The sequence below is a fragment of the Egretta garzetta genome, unplaced genomic scaffold, assembly GCF_000687185.1.
Source record: "Egretta garzetta isolate BGI_Z169 unplaced genomic scaffold, ASM68718v1 scaffold168, whole genome shotgun sequence".
NCBI lineage: Eukaryota > Metazoa > Chordata > Aves > Pelecaniformes > Ardeidae > Egretta > Egretta garzetta.
In genome coordinates, this window is record NW_009260675.1 from 48,319 (window position 1) to 64,844 (window position 16,526).

Sequence of the window (16,526 nt, forward strand, 5' to 3'; positions counted from 1 at the left end):
AGGGGGGGGGGTGAGCGAGGAGCTGTGTGGTGCTTAGTTGCCAGCCGGGTTAAACCACGACAACTTATCCTTAGAGAGTTCCTCTGTGATGGCATGTGAAGCTGTAGCAGTGCTCACCTCTTGAGTACAACATCACGTCTAACCGCTAGAAGAGAGGAATGCTTGGTTGGTAGGCTGAATAATTAGGAGTTTCAAAATATGGGACTCCAGCATGTTTTACTGTTAACCAGCGGCCATGATGAAAGCATTAATCTTTGAACATTAGAGGTCAGTTGTATTTACCTAGGAATTAAGCATGCAGTGTCCTTTTAAGCCGAAGGTGGAACGTAGGAGTCATCATGTGCCTGTATTTAGAAACCATGATAAGCTTGAAATGCTTCTTACTTACAAATCCAAACTTCTAGGGGATTTGGGAGACTTGAGCAAGAAAGAAGTGAGTAACTGATGTTTTTCTTCTTTAAAATGATACATATATTTATACTTTTGGAATAATTTATTTCCTGTATGTATCATACACACCCCCAAATCACAAGCTTCATCAATAAAAGAATAATCTTAATATTTAGTAGGTGTGCTTTAGGTAGCTGGGTAGAAATCTTACAGTTTTGTCTAAAACAGAAGTTTCCTGGATATGACAAGAATATACATGTTGTCAGCCTTTTGTGAGGAAACATGCTAAGTTTCAGCTATGTGGCAAAAGGACCCATAGTGTTTAAAAATGCTGAAGAATATTGTGTTCCTTGATACGGTTGTATTTACACTGGAAGCAAGACCTAAATTACTTATTCCACCCAAAAAAAGTCAAGTATGCCTCTATCCTTCTGGCAAGCAAGCCTTGTATTTATGTAATTTCATGATGTTGAACTTGACGTATCTTCAGTAAGCCTTCTGTGGTACTACTCTGGATGGGACTGCAGCCTTTGCTATCTGTGCAGGCAGTGGTATTTGCCTGTTTATTTCCCCAGTAAATCAAAGTTTCATCCCTTTCAAAAGCCACCAGCAAAAGAAACTTTTCAAATTAAATTTTAGTTCAGTTAGGACTGATCGAAGGTAGAATTCCCTGGCTGCGTACAAAGGAGGAAGGTACCTTGGTTGTTGCAAATGAGTGTCTTTACAGATTTTGATTTAGTAGCAGTTTAGAATTTATTTATGCCTTTATGGAAAATCACAGGATTGGATCATGATATTTTAATAGCACTCAATCATCAGTCAATTAACAAAGGGATTTGACAAAATTTGGTTTAATCAAAACAGTGACTTGGTTAAAGATTTGAAAATGTCAAGGTTCACTCTGTTACTGCATGGAAGAAGTACACAAAGGAAAATTAAGTTACACAAGTTATAATGATCTGCAGAGAGACCGTGGATGCAGGGAATAAGGAGGACCCTCCCATTGAGTCATGAGCATCAGAGTAGACCCCCTTGCTTTCTAAACTCTTTCTCAGAGAGGAGTTTAGGTGCGGCTAGGTCCAATCTTAGTCTCAGACTTAGTCAACAGTTTATGTCTGAGGATAATATGTGTCTAGCAGCAGTCTAAGGCTCGCTTTCTAATTAAATCATGTATTTACAGATTATTTAAATTGATTCATACATGCATACACACAGACATGATTATATTTTTTATATATATATGTATGTATGTAAAGGTATACCTGCTAAAAATTCCTGTCTTGTTCAGTGAAATATTCATGTCTAACGTCTTGGCATTTCTCAGCGGACGAGGGTTGAGCCTCAAGGAGTCAAGGGTTTCAGCCCAGGCTGTATTGTTAGTCTTTGGTGATGGACCTCTGATTTTCTCAAACTTAAGAGTTCACGAACTCTAAGAGGCATCCCACTTAGAGGGAGATGCTGGTCGCAGCCCGCTGCGGTCCAGGAGAGCTCAAAGGGCCTCACTTAGGACCACTGTTTATAAGGTTATGAGATTATTAGCTTTGGTCGTTAGTAAACTTCCATCCTGACCACAGTCTGGTTGGCAATTACTGGAATTCCAGTAACAATGGTACTGCTTCACTTGGGTAAGGTATGTTCCAAGGCTGTTGGGCGATAACTGATGGGTCCTGTTCTGCTCCCCACCTTGACCAGTCAACTGGTGTTTCTAGTACGCCGCTCCCCAGCTCAGCCATGTAGGAGTTCCTGGTGCAGTTAAAGGGGTGCTTAACCATCCAACTGATTACACAAAGGCCAAAGTCCGGCAGGAATTCCCGAGGTCGTAAAGAAATCCAGGAGAGAAAAGGAGGCAGGGCATGCACCACCACAGTGGTAGAAACATGGAAGTATGTTTTGGGGGAAGAGGTCCCCCCTTTTTTTTTTTTTTTGGATGTGTAAAAACCAATTAGCGGCCAAACCTTAGCATGCAGCACAATGCTTACTTAGTTTGTATTTTATATTTGTTTGTGGTGTGTTTTGGTTTGGTTTTTTTTTTTTTTTTTTAGTTTTAGCTAGTGGCTTTAGTTGTGAAAGCCCTAATGTGCACATGTGTTATTGAAAGTATAGTTTTGACAGAGCTGTCTCCATGTTAAAGGGATGGTGCTCTTTTTAACTGCAGAATTAAAGCGGCAGAGGCGCAAAGCCAAAGCGAGTAGTGTATTTTATTCCTTGTAGCTTTTTTTTTTTTTACCTTCTAATGGTCAGCCAGGGCTTTGCATGTTCAGTTACAATTTTAATAATGCAACCTTCCTGAACATGTCACTTTGACAGCAAGAAGCATAATACCATTGCTGACAAATGTATAATAGGGTTATAGGTGCTCAGTGCTGATCCTAATATACAGTTTTGTATTTTAGCTTATAAATCCCCATAAGATGTATTCATTCATATGCTTGAAGTAACCCATGTGTTAAATACCAAGACTGGATTTGCCGTACAAGAAGCCAGCTGAGGAAGCGGTAGTATTTCCTCCCATTCCCTCTGCAGCAGACTTGTTTGGCTAGAGCTCATCTTTGTGAAAGGTCCCAGGCTTGGTCTGAAAGAGAGACCCTACCACCACTCCTAGTAGTGTATTCAAACCATAAATTGCTCTTACTAAAAATGTTTGATATACTTTTTATTGGAATTTGCCTTGTCCTAACTTGTAGCTGTTGCTTCTTTTTAAGACTCTCTTTTACTGTACTGAAAAGCCCAGAGTGTTTTCTCTGTGAAGTGGTCAAGTTTACTTTTCATTTTCCTTGCATAAATTCTACAAATAGAGAAGTTCCTTACAGAGCTCAATTTCTGTAAGTAGTGTTTATAACCCTTTCTTTCACATCCTTTCCGGTTCTTCAACTGCCTGCCTTAGATGTGAATACCAGAGCTGGATGCAGTTTTCTAACCTCAGTTTTGCTAATGTCATATACAGAGGTGACATACTCTCTCCTTCAGTAGCAAATATATCCAAGGATTACTTTGACTTTTCCTGAGCTAAGACGTGCTTACTCTGGATTTATTGTATTTGCAACTTAAGATACTGCAAAATTGTTTCTTTTAAATTGCTCAACTGTATTGTCAAGTTTTGTTTGTTTCTTTGTTTTTTTTAATATGGCATGGTATGAAGAATCACTGACAGCAGGCTTTGCTGTTCTTTCAAAATACAGAATAATGCATATGCAACATAGGTGGCTACCTAAAGAATGTGTTCGTGGAAGGAGTTGTGCTTTGGGAGTAGAGGAAATTATATGAAGAAAATCATGTGCAGTACACAGTGGTAACTTTTGTCTACTTAAATGTACAAGCAGTGACTGTTTAGTTTCAGAGAGGTGCTTGGGAAATGCAACCCTGGTTGTTTCGTGTGTTTTAGGTTTGGAAGAACTGAATGCTTTACTAAGCTTTCCATTTACAGCTAGTGGAGCAGTCTCATTTGTTCCTCTTACAGTTTTAAAACCTGTTGCTTCAAGATTAAAATTAATTCTCCTGTTAGCTTCTTCAAGCTTGAAGTAAGAGGATTGTGGCTCTCATTCCCCTCCTCTTCAGACTGAAGGGCTGGATTGGTTTCCCTCTCCAAATACCAGGCTAGAACTGTATCTGTCTGTCCAGCTCTCTATTTTAAGCCTCCTGCTTCTGTCCCAGTCTTTTAAGTAATGTGCTTGGTGGTTGCCGTGGTGTGACTGTAGCGTTCTTGTAGAGAGCTGAAGAAAATGGAACGCTGGTGTGGTTCTTAAGTGTGAGATAATGTAAATGATGTGTTTTGTGCTGAGGCGGTAAGAATAATCTTGTCAGCGAGGTGAACTGATAAAATAGCTATTCTTCCTAATCTCATAGAAGAATTAAAAAAAGCCACAGATCCAGGAATCCTTGTTCAGCTGAAGTCATCAGTCATTAAGTCTCACTGTACAACTGTAAACTACTTCAAAAAAAAAAAAAAAAAGTTTGTTTCCTCTACGGGCATGATAAGCAGTTGGGGTAATCTTCAGTGCTTGTTCATGAATTTCCTCTCCATTTGAGGAAACTGGTGTTAAAAGTCTGTCAAAATGTTTTGTGAGTTAAAAGCCTTGGCTCCTGGGACCATTGTCGACCATTGTCAACCCAGTAAGCTGCAGCCTCCTCCAACAGCATGCAACTCTTTAGACTGGTGCAATTCATAGAGTGCAATGACTGGAGTCAGGCCAGGCTGTTTGGAAACAGCCGAGTGGTGAACAACCCATGTCCACTGGTGTCTACCGGCTCACTGGTACTATGAAAAAGCCACTCTCAGCAAAAGGAGCAAGTGCAATGGTAATGGATACAAAGAGGGGGGAGAGGGAAGAAAGGAGAACTGGCCAACAGCATTTTGCTGAGTTAGATTTAATCTGTATGAGAGTGCTTTGGTAGCTGTAACTTTAATCTAGACTAGTTTTTAATGATACAAATGTCTCTACTGAGCAGGTCATAACAATTGGTATTTAAAAATAAATAAATAAATAAATAAATAAACCTAGCCAGTTTCATTCTCCAGAACTAGAATGTCTGAAAGTTGCATTTGTGCTTTCTAATGCGCTGCTAACATCAGTTTGTTTCTCTGAGAGGTTACACATGGAGTCTTTGTTTCTTTGTGTTTCATCTTTGCCTTCTCTAATGTCTGGAAGGAGATCATCTTTGCCTTTCTTTCCATTGTCTTTGTAATTAACCAGCATCCTTCTTCAATTTCCAAATGGTAGCTATTATCTGTGCTCAGAATCCCACCGTGCGGTGTGAAATGCAAGTAGGAAACTGAAAGGCTCTTTCTGCTCCACAGGATCCATTTTTCAAGTCTGGGATCAGAAACAAAAGATGAATGCAGGCAGATGGGGTTATGTAGAAACACTCAAACACTGCTTTTTTGTGCTTGCTGAAAAGGTGTTAATAGTAAATAATTTCTCACAGTACTATTATTCTAAATTTTGTGTAATCTCTATATCGCAACCAATAAGCATCCCTAAAATGCTTGCATTCTCTCTGTTTTGTTTTTTTGTTTGTTTTTTGTTTTGTTTTTTTTTTCCCAAGGTAGTTCTGTCATCCCAAATGAATTGGGCTTGCTTATGTTTTTAGGGACATGGTTTAGTGGTGGGGTGGCAGGGTTAGGTTAAAGGTTGGACTCGATGATCTTAAAGGTCTTTTCCAACCAAAGTGATTCTATGATTTGTGAATGATACGGCTACTGCTGGTTCAGGTATGAGTACAGTACCTCAGGACAGAAGTCCTGGTTCAGTTTGGTTCAATGAAGAGAAAATAAAATATGACCTGAGCCTGTTTTGGGTCTGTTTGTTTGTTGGATTTTTTTTATTTTTTTTTTTTCAGTTCCCTGGGGGAGTAGGAACATACGTTTTAAAAATAACACAGCTAAGAGTTCAGTTTGCTGTTTAACCACATATCTGCAGGATATTGCTTTGGCCAGGACATCTGCAGGGGGTCACTATGGCCTGATATTGCAAAAAGAATTGGCAGTACTCTTGGTTTTCCTCCTTTTCCTGTTGTGACTTTCAGATTTCCTCCCAAACATAGGTTGTTCAACTTTTTATGCTAGGCTCATGATGTAGATTCTTACAAGACCTGTTGCATGTTTTTGGACTATCCCATGGTAGAAATAAAATAGCAGGACATTGCCCTGCCTTCTTGGACAAAGCAGGCCGAGAGTCGCCAACAGGGAGAATATGAGTGGGTCAGTAAATTGTGTAGGAATAGCTTAAATGGCATTTAGATGCTCTGAGGGCGAGAAGGGACTGCTATCATCATCTAGTTTGACCCCTCTGTAACTGAAGTCATGAAACTCATTCCGTGTGTGTTGCATGAAGTTCATAAACTCAGCTATGACAGCCTATCTTTTTGGAAAGGAAAACTTTGCACTACCAAGGTTATTTAAAATAACGCCTGTGGTCAGTAACATGCGAACAAGCTACATTTTTATAGTGAAGGATTACTGGAAAAGATTTTTTTTTGTTTGACCCCTCTGTAACTGAAGTCATGAATGTTTCTGTTTTGACTTGAAATGTAAAACAGTGCTTTTCACGAAGTCGACCGATTCTGTTCATGGCAACCTCTGCTTTTGCCTGCCAGCGTTGAGGCCTGCTCTATTTGTCTCTTCTGGATTCCAGTGAAGTCTGGCAGGAAATGGTAATGTGGAACTACAGCAAGAAGACATTTTTTGAATGTGGCATATTGGTATAAAAATGAACCATTTTTGCTTGTTTAGGGGAGGAGAGAGAACTTTTAATTCCACCCCTCCCCTGCCACGGCTTTCATGGCCATTATAAACATATTCTTGTGAATAAAATAGTTTACGTTGCTTATGACTGTGAGAAAATTTTTAATTTTTCAGTTTGGTTAAATAAATTGAATCACCAAGACAAATCCCACAGTTTGTCCCAGGCTAGGTTATATAGGGTCTGGAAATAATAACTAGAAATGCTGGAAGATAAACAGCAGAGCTGAGGTTTCGTCTTGGGTATTTCTATAACACTAAGAATTCATATCATGTTAGTTCCAGCAGGAGTATTTATATTTAACCTAACATATGCACAACAGACTTAAAGGATTCTTTTTTTAACTTCTGCAGCTCCAACTTGTAGAGGTAATTTAAGGCTATAAGAGTACCGCTTCTTAACTTTTATTTTTGGAACCTCTTAATCCATTTGTGTAGGAGAACAAGGTCATACAGTCCCTACAAGTTTTATCCTTATTTCCTGCAAATCTCATTACTGCTCTGGAGCACGAGCAGACAGTTATGTCTTAGTCCTGGACATCCTGGTAGGATTCAGAGAGGCGGTAATTATTGTGATAGGGGGACAGTGAAATGTAGTTTAAGGGGCATCTCTGCCAGATGCTGAGCTAGAACACATTTCGAGCTAAGTGCCACAGTCAGTGCAGTGTTAGTAACAAAAAGCCCTTTAAACAAGAAAAAAAAGTCCCTTCATCTAGTCACCCGTGGTGTACAGTAGCAATAAAATACCTGGCAGTTGGTGAAGCTGGCTTTTTCTTCTTGCTGCTTGGCTCCAAGAGGAAGAGAAGCTGACGATCCCAGCAAAGCCATGGGGCTGCTCTGCTCATAAAGGGTCAGGGACTTGGATGAGGAAGGGGCACTCAGTGGGGCAAATTCCACGTGGAATGCTGCCTGCATTGCGCTCTGCTACACCCTCGGGCACTCCTAAACTTAACAAGGCATCCAAAATCCAGAGGCAGGCACCAGGATTGACAGACTAGGCAAAGCAGGTGTGTGTGGGTATGCAGCAGACAAAGGAAAGCTGAGAGGAAAGTAAGGAAAGCCTAGGACCAGTTTACAAAAGAGCTTGGAAACGTGGAATTTCATATTGGGAAACTTCATTTTCATCTAGACATTTTTCTGGAATTTAATAATAATTATTCAATAATAGAATGTAATAATAATAATTTATAATGCAATATTTCACTTGTTACCTTCCAGAAGAAGATGTGATGAAAAGTAATGCAGCGTATGACCACCTAAACGTTAACATCATCATTTCCATTTGACACTTTGAGGAATAAAAGGAAGCAATCTGGCTATGTGGTTTTTTCAGGGGGATGATAGATATATTGTCAGGGGACATTCCTATAGACCAACCTTAATCAATAGAAACACAATATAATTAGCATACGTTTGTTTGTTTGGTTGGTTTGTTTGTTTGTTTTAATTAGTAAGTGGCAGATTGTGAGCAGTTACTGACTCAGGTCTTTTTGGGGTCATCAACTGCTCAGTATTTTGTCAGATTATTGAGAGAGAAAAATACTTACTACACTAATTAAATGTGGATCATGCAAACCTAGAAATTTCAAATCATTTGTAAGATAAGATATGAAGAGAACATAAAGCTAATGTATTTTGATGGTAGGTAAGTAAAAATGATTTGAGGCACGGTATCTTGTGAAAAACAGCTTTGTGGTATGGGGGAAGGTTAGGCTTGTGTAGACTTGTTTATAAACAAGGATATCTTGACTTTAGGGAGAGATTCTGGGCAGAGCAGCCAATTATAAGAGATTAGAAAAATAGGGCACACAGTGAAACGTTTGCAGCAAGGGAGAGCTGCAGGATTTTTGCTGAGGGGACTAAGCCAGAAGGCTTAGGGACTGGGCATCCCTAGTAAATAAGAACAGAGTAAGAGCCGTGTAGGCTAAATGTTACCAAGCACTTGGGCACCAAACCAAGTTACAAAATCATTTTCACTAGTGAGGCCAGGCGCGGACCACAAAAAGTGGCTCACACATGATGCTGGATCCTCTTCCAACTCGTCTGTGTGGTTCTGGCTAGCCCTGCATATCCCTGATGACTTGGTGCGGGTCCCTCAGGCTGAGCGCAGGCGTGGGTGCTGCTGGCTGTGCCCCGGGGTGGCTGTGCCTGGAGGCCTGCCACCCCCCCAGGGGCAACGCTGCCCTCGGAAGATCGATGTTAGAGCCGTAAGGTCAGACCTGTGCTATCCCCTGGGCTACTGCAGTGCTGTTAACGTTCCTTGTAAATGATCTGTGGGTAAGTTTTGCACAAATAAGGGGGCCTGCAGGAATGTTTCCAGAGGACTGGAAAGGCGGCTTTCCTAATTTGAGGAGCTAATTTTGTATACATATATTTATGCATAGAAGTGTGTGTGTGTATATATATATATATACACACACATACATATATAAAAACTATATATTAAATTATAATTACATATTAATTATGTGTAATACTTATAATTAATATACACGGTAACTATAATTAATGTATAATAATTATATATTAAAATATCTTGGATGCAGATTCTTTTAATGTAACTTCTTCCTGTTGTGAACTGGCAAACTGGCAGTTAATAGCCTGGAAAAAAACCCTTCGACTCAGTTATTGGCATTTGCATAAAATCATTAATCCCTTCTCCCGCTTGTTTTGCAGCGGCGCTGGGCTGAATGTTGCAGCGCTGCATACCCGGGTACATGGGAGCTGCTCCTGCTCCACGAGGAACAGCAGGAGGCTGCCCCAGATACATGAATAGTTCCTTTTTCCTTTCTGTCCAGCAGTACAATCTAACAAACTTGAAGGAAATTTTAATTTACGCCAAGGCTTCCCGGCTGCTTGCTGCTGCAGTAATTCAAGGAGTGACGTATCCGAGTTGCCTGGCTGTTAACGTTTTACTCGCCAGCTCTCAAAAAGCTGAGTGGGTGGGTGTCTGGTTGCGTTCTCGCTGAGATCCTGACATTTACTTTGCTGTACAAATTAAAAATAGCAGCTGCTGTTGATTTCAGCATATTGGATGATTGCAGCAGTGCAGAGCAGAGAGAGTGTGGGCTGCTGCCCTTCCTCCTGAGGACACCCGCCAGTGGTAACTTGAAGATTTTAAGTACTCGCATGTCTCAGGAGCACAAAAAAGAAAAAAAAAAAAAAGGTTTGTGGTTGTATGAGAGGAGGAGGAAAGGGTAGGAAAGGGAGGAAGGCCTGTTCTGTTATATGAAATGTGATTCTTTGTTTTTCACTTACATTAAAGCAGCATTTTAAAAAAGGGTTACTCAGCCAGTTAATGCTACCTTACCTGTACTCCAGCCCACAAATGAGCACAACACTAACACAAAATATGGAGAGTGGGTTTTGTGCTGGCTTTGAGGTCATGGTGTGCTTCTGTTTTGTTTTTAGTACTTTTTCATGGGATTACTTGTGCTTTAGCTCTCTGAGTTTTCCCTACGAGCAATTGAAAGGCAAATGGCTAAAGGAATGTATATAGTGGCAGAGTCTGTAGAGGAGTTTCACCTATCATTCCTCAATGGGAACAAAGAAAATAAGGATCACAGACAAAAAGCTGGATTCCTAAAGGTCGAATGCAATGCTCCTTAGAACCATAAAAACTCCTGCAGATGTTCTTCAGTTTGAACAGGACAAATGGAGAGCACTTAGCTCCCAGGGTGGGAAGTCTGTTCAAGAAAACCATCGATGCAGAAAGGAGAGCAATATTGAACTCCCTTTCTGATTTCAGGAAGTGGCTATAAACATGCCATGTAACTTGGACATCTTCTTAAACTTATTTGTGGCACTGGGAGGTTTTATTAAAATTATTTCGGACAATGGACTTTCCTCTTTCTGATTCCTCCACCTTCATGTGAACCGGTGGTCTGTGCTGTGAGTCCCTGGGAACCTTGGCAGAAACCAGCTAAGTTAGAGAAACCTGAATTGCAGCTGTCCAGAATCAGTGAAAGACCGAAACACACAGAAAGGCGCTTGTGATACCAGTTGTGTCTTTCAGTAAATAATGTTAGTAACCTAGGTCTTGTCAGCAAAGCACTGGTGAACCATCAATGATTGCTTCCCAGGGCTGGAGCCATCAAGTCCAGCTTAACTGTTTCTGTCAACATCTAAACCCAAAATATAAATTCTTTAAATATCTCTGTAACTCTTGTCCCTTGCTGGGCCATCTGAACTCTTACGAACTAAAATAATCTTTTTCTTCCCTTAAGTATACCCAGAACGACTCATTTACAGAACAGAAATGCTTGTTATTCAGCTTGCACCCTGGTAACAAAAATGCTTACCCTGTCAAACAGGCTGTGGAGGAACAGTTGTAGTGTGCTCCATTTTTCTTAATTTTGGATTTAACTGTTCAGTGCAGTGGCCAGCAGGAGGCTGTAGGAGATGTAGGTCTAATTTCAAGCCCTGCCTCGCAGACAAATTAAGTGGGAAGAGATGTTGCCTGGGGGACCTGTCATTTACTTCCTTCTGGAATTAGTCTGTGAAAATTGGGATTTCCTTAGCTCAGAGAGAAAAAGAGAGAAAAACTCTTTTAACAGCTAGGTCATACCCTAGAAGTGGTGTCTGGCCTGCGGCACCCCTGCACAGCTGACACTCTCAGAAATTCACATTGCCAGTTTGTGACTGGACCCAGTCTAAAGGCTATGGGTTGTTTTGGTGTTTTTTGTTACCTGTCTAGGTATTGTATGGACTGGGAGGTGTGCAGCCCCCCCCAGGTGGGAAGGAGGTGCTGGTTACATTGAGCTGTTTAAATATCAGTAAGGCTTCTGTAGTTTAAGTTAGTAGATACAAACTACCCAGATTATCCTTCCTTGGGAAGGAAGCATGAATTGCCACAAAACATCAGAGAGTAAGAAGATACTTTGGTAGGCGCGAATGAAGGGTTGGTGTAGAGGGACCAGCCTTGGCTGAAAGAGAAGTGCTGTATGACCACCATGCAGACATCTTTACTGCATGGTTTAATTCACTCCAATTTGGGATTCGGAGGCTCAACGTGCCTTTATAGACTCAGCTGTACAGAGCGCTCTCTTCAATTCTGTGGAAAAATCACATCCAGAGATTCCTAAATTTTGGTTTCTTCTCTCCAAGATTATTACAGTCCTGCAATGTTGGGCCTGAAAACTGATCAGGAAGTCCTCGGAGAACTTGTGAAAATGAAAGTTCCAGCTGTGGCAGAGCTGATGGAAAGACACGGAGTCATGTGGACCCTAGTGGTGTCACGCTGGTTTATATGCTTGTTCATTGACATTCTTCCAGTAGAGGTAATGGGTAACACAAAATTCTCTCAATATATGCTCATAATCATTATTTCATTTGTAGTGCTTTAGTTAATAATTACCTCCTGGAAATCAAGCAGCTGTAATCTGAATTCTCTCTTTTCCTGTAGACTGTGCTCCGAATATGGGATTGTTTATTCTACGAAGGGTCGAAGATCATCTTCCGCGTGGCCTTAACGTTAATTAAGCAACACCAAGCTTTTATTTTGGAAGCCACGAATTTCCCTGACATTTGTGATAAATTTAAGCAGATCACCAAAGGAACATTTGTAACGGAGTGTCACAGCTTCATGCAGGTAAATTCTCTGCAGCTTTTAGTGGTTACAAATTAAAAACAAGACTGACTTAGAAATGTCTTGCTCTGTCAAAAAGATAGATACAGTTAGGAGAAATGTATCTGTAGGAATTGTCAAAAGGATGAAGAATGTTTTTATATAACAAATGCAAACCCTTTAAACTTTTAAAAAAAAAAAAAAGTATTATCATCTCAATCCATAGGCAGTAAGCCATTCACATCATCTGTCATTCAGGGACAAAAAATTCTTTTTGCCCTTTTTACCAGTTAAGGCAGGAAATCTGACAAGAAAAAAACTTCAGTGCATTCTTTCCGTGAACTATGCATTGTGTTCCTGTGCTTTTTTCAGATGAATTATAACAGAATATTGTAGAATAGACACAAAATGAATTTTAAACTTGCATTGATAAATCTTCATAGTGCCAAAATATAAAGCATTGTTTAGGCAAAGAACAAAAAGGTGGTGCCAAGTTCTTTTTTCCAGACAAATTCCATGAAGTTGGGTGCTTAAGTCTTAGGACAACCTGCAAACTAAGAATTATTCTTGTAAACTATTAATGGGTTGGATGCCAAATCTGTATAAAGCACTAGATTCAGAGCTTAACTCAGAAGATTAAAATGTGGAAGATACTAATTGAAAAAAAACAAACAAACCCAACCCCAAAACCAAACAGGAGCATAACAGTCATAAATCACTTGGCCAACTCCACTATCACTGTTTGCTAAATGTGCACAAAACTGCATCCCAGTCGGTGACTTTTACTCCCCAAAGAGTTTTGTGCTCACCTCAGAGCTCTGTGCATGGGGTCTGTCGTAGTAGGACGTCATTTATGTTAGGTTTTATCTTTGCTCATATAGATGAAAAATAAGCTTAACTTAGTAATGTTTGTGAACCTTTTAATTAAAGGAGCAAGGGAAAAATAAATCACAGGTACAGCTTCATTTAGAAGGGAGACGTTTGAGGGGTTTTCCCGTTCCATAAAGGGTTTAGAGTAAGAGTTGTGTTAAGTATTAACCACCATGAGAATACCAGTTCAGAGGTTGATACAAGCTCTTGTCCTTGAAGGACTTCCCCCCGCCCCCCAGCCCTTTAGTTACGTTACATTTTACAGCAGCTGGGTTTAGAAAAATCAACTACCATTTTCTTGCAGTTACTCTGAATAAAATACTTATTTTAACTGTGTTGGTGACTGTAGTAAGGGGGTTTTCAAGGCAATTACATAAACAATTTAGGTTAGGTTCTTACGTAACTTCAAAACACGTACTTTTGGGTTTGATTGTGTTATTTCTGGTTTTTTTTCCCCAGCAGAACAGAGAGTGGTACCAGTGGAGGTGGTGACGGCTGAATATTTTATGTCCCCCCTCCCCCTGAACAAAATGTAGTTTCTAGTTTAATGGAATGCAGACTTCTTTACCAGAAGGCTATTCAAAACTGGCTCAAAAAAATCTCATCTCCAGAGTTGTCAGTTACAACTACAGAGAGCTGAGGGGCCCACGTCTTAACTGCAGATTAAAGTGCACAAACTTGGGGCTTGCATCGTAGTTTTGTTCAGTCAAAGTTTTAGATAAAGTACTGAAAACAAATGTATTGCTCTTGAACGACAAGTCAAACCAAAAAACTGTTCCCAATATGTGTGACAGCATTTGAAATGCCTCAAATTCTTACATCCATATACATTGCTACTCCGGAAATCACAGTAGAGAAGAAGCAGCAAAGGTAGCATAATGAGGGATTAAGACTGATTTTTTTGCAGTAAGAACATAGCGGTGTACATACGCATGTGTTCCAGAGCCTGAACACCCTATGCTAGCACCACATGAGAAACGCACGGGTGCTTTGTAGCATCACCCAGGATAGCCTCTAAATACGCCCGCCATCCGCCAACACAAATGCCTTCTGTTATAGTTTTAACTGGACACTTATATTCCAACTAGCTTTTTCGGTAGTGTTGCTTTTGCATAACATAGGGCACTTGTTACAAGCTGCAGGTCTACCACAGCTTAACAGCAGAGTAGATGAAGATCTCCCATGTTCCAGGGAGGCCAACCAGCAGTAAGCGCTGTCACAGTATGGATACCAAAGCAGGGATTTCACACTTCAGAGAATTATGTGACAATTCCAGGGTGCTGGTCAGAGCCAGAATCTTAACTAAGAATTCTCTCCTTTCGCCCCCAGAAAATATTCACAGACCCTGGAAGCTTGTCCATGGCAACAATCAACAAACTCCGAGAGACTTGCAGAGAGAAGCTGCTTTCTCAGGGATAACACACCAGATTTAGCCAGGTGGTCAGATACTACAGCAATTGACACATTCCTCTACTTGCACTGACTAAAGCACACTTTAAGCTTTCCATGAGTTAACTGACACTTGACCAATTTTTCCTGCCTTTCAAGTAAGTGTTGTTGACACCTTGTACTGTATGTCAGAATTCATAACTGGAACTGGTGATTCTGTTGGGTTTTTTGGTGATGGGGTTTTTTTTTTTGGTTTGGTTTTGTTTTGTTTTTTTTACAGGATTAAAGTGTTTTCAGAGTAGAATGTGATCAGTGTCAGGACACTCCTTTTAAAAAAAGCAGTCACCGTCCTTGTCTTTTCAGGGCATTTTGTAATGTGAAAAGAAAACACATGTATAAAATTACATATCCTTCCTACTGTATTAACCGTGACACCCATATCATTTGTATAAAATAAATTAATTTAATTTGTCAGAACCTGTTTCTTGGTGTAAAGAGAGTAAGATATCAGATCTCTTTCTTGACTGCCACTAGTTAGATCGAATACAAGCATCTTCCTTTTTCCTCGCTGCTGTCCCTTAAGGGACTCAAATACGGCAAAGCACAGGGCCAGACCCCAGTGAGGAAAGTGATAGTTATCTTCACCAACAGTTACTCTATGCAGTGTGTAACAGCTCTTCAGGTGAAGGCAGCAGGGAACACATGCAAGTCCAGGCTACAGAAAGCAGCAGCAAAAAATCCTCTATAACCACTCTTAATATTCTAATGTTTATTCAGGCTCTTCTAGCTCCAGCACAGTAACAAATAATTTGACTCAGATCTGTAAGTAGCATTTCTCACCTTGTTGTAAGGGATGCTGAAAGTAGATGCTGTGAAGCCAGCCAGAAACAGACTTATTCCCTGACAGGGTGAGACATCGGGCATATCCAAAGCCGTACCTTAATGCAAGTTTAAATATCCTACCCCTGGGCAGAAACAAGCAAAGCACCAGCCTTGCCCCTAGGCTGCCCCCAGCCCTGCTGGGGCCGGGTGCCAGGGAATTGCTTTCTCATCCTTACAGAGCCCTCTCGTGGCCAAATCCTTTCCCTTGCCTTCCCACTGGGGAAGGGAGGGAAGACAACTGAAGGGAGGCCAGCAATCTGTGCTTTTTATTCTCCCTGTTGAATACCTTGCCTTTTAACACCACTCTACTCCAAGTTATCTTCATTCCTTGTCAAGGAAGGCTAATATTTTAGAGGCCATCTAGCCCAACCCCCCTGCAGTGAGCAGGGACACCGCTAACTGGATCAGGTTGCTCAGAGCCCCGTCCAACCTGGCCTTGAATGTTTCCAGGGATGGGGCCTCCACTACCTCTCTGGGCAACCCCTGCCAGTGTTTCACCACCCTCATTGTAAAGAATTTCTTCCTTGTATCTAGTATAAATCTGCCCTCCTTTAGTTTAAAACCATTACCCCTTCTCCTGTCGCAACTGGCCCTGCTAAAAAGACTGTCCCCATCTTGCCTACAGGCCCCCTTTAAGTACTGCATTTCAGAGGAAGCAGCCAAGCAGAGACAGCTACTCAGCAGTATGATTCCAAGCCATCCCATCGTTTATGGCACCAGACCAACACCTTTTTCCTCGAGTACTGACATGTAAGGACAGTAGCAGTACCAGACTTACGTCAGCAGGTAGTAGGAAATAGTAGTTTATTCACCAGTAGCAAATCCATAGTTCCCAGGTACCTTCAAGGTAGCCGGGCAGACGAGCCAAAATATTCCAGCCTTATTCCCACACGTTCAGGTCTTTGTCATAAGAACAGCATTCTGTGGAACGTTTCAGTGTGCCTTGGCTCCTGCCCTGTGTAGCTAGTACTGTTAACACCACAGCCTTTCTGCAGGAGGGAGCGAGGGAAGCTTTAAACACAAAGCGCATTACAAGACACACTGACCTCAGCAGACATGCGTTTCCTACTCTGTGGTAAGAATCCAACTTCAAAACACAACAAAAGATGTCATTTACGCAGTCCTTACACTGCGTGTCTTAGCAGCGCTTTCAGGAAGCGGTGCTGAGCAGGGCAGACCAACACACTGGCA

The 16,526-nt window shown here is 41.0% G+C and overlaps 1 protein-coding gene across 1 annotated transcript in view; it reads left to right on the forward strand.

The window, feature by feature from the left end:
• GRTP1 (growth hormone regulated TBC protein 1) overlaps positions 1–15,737 on the forward strand; it is a gene marked incomplete at its 5' end in the record, with an annotated part of 40,563 nt that extends 24,826 nt beyond the window's left edge. The window contains 3 exons of the mRNA XM_009645740.2: positions 11,735–11,907; positions 12,033–12,218; positions 14,394–15,737. Of these exons, the coding sequence (XP_009644035.1) occupies positions 11,735–11,907; positions 12,033–12,218; positions 14,394–14,483 (449 nt within the window). The remainder of the gene's footprint in view (positions 1–11,734; positions 11,908–12,032; positions 12,219–14,393) is intronic.
• Positions 15,738–16,526: the final 789 nt, after the last annotated feature.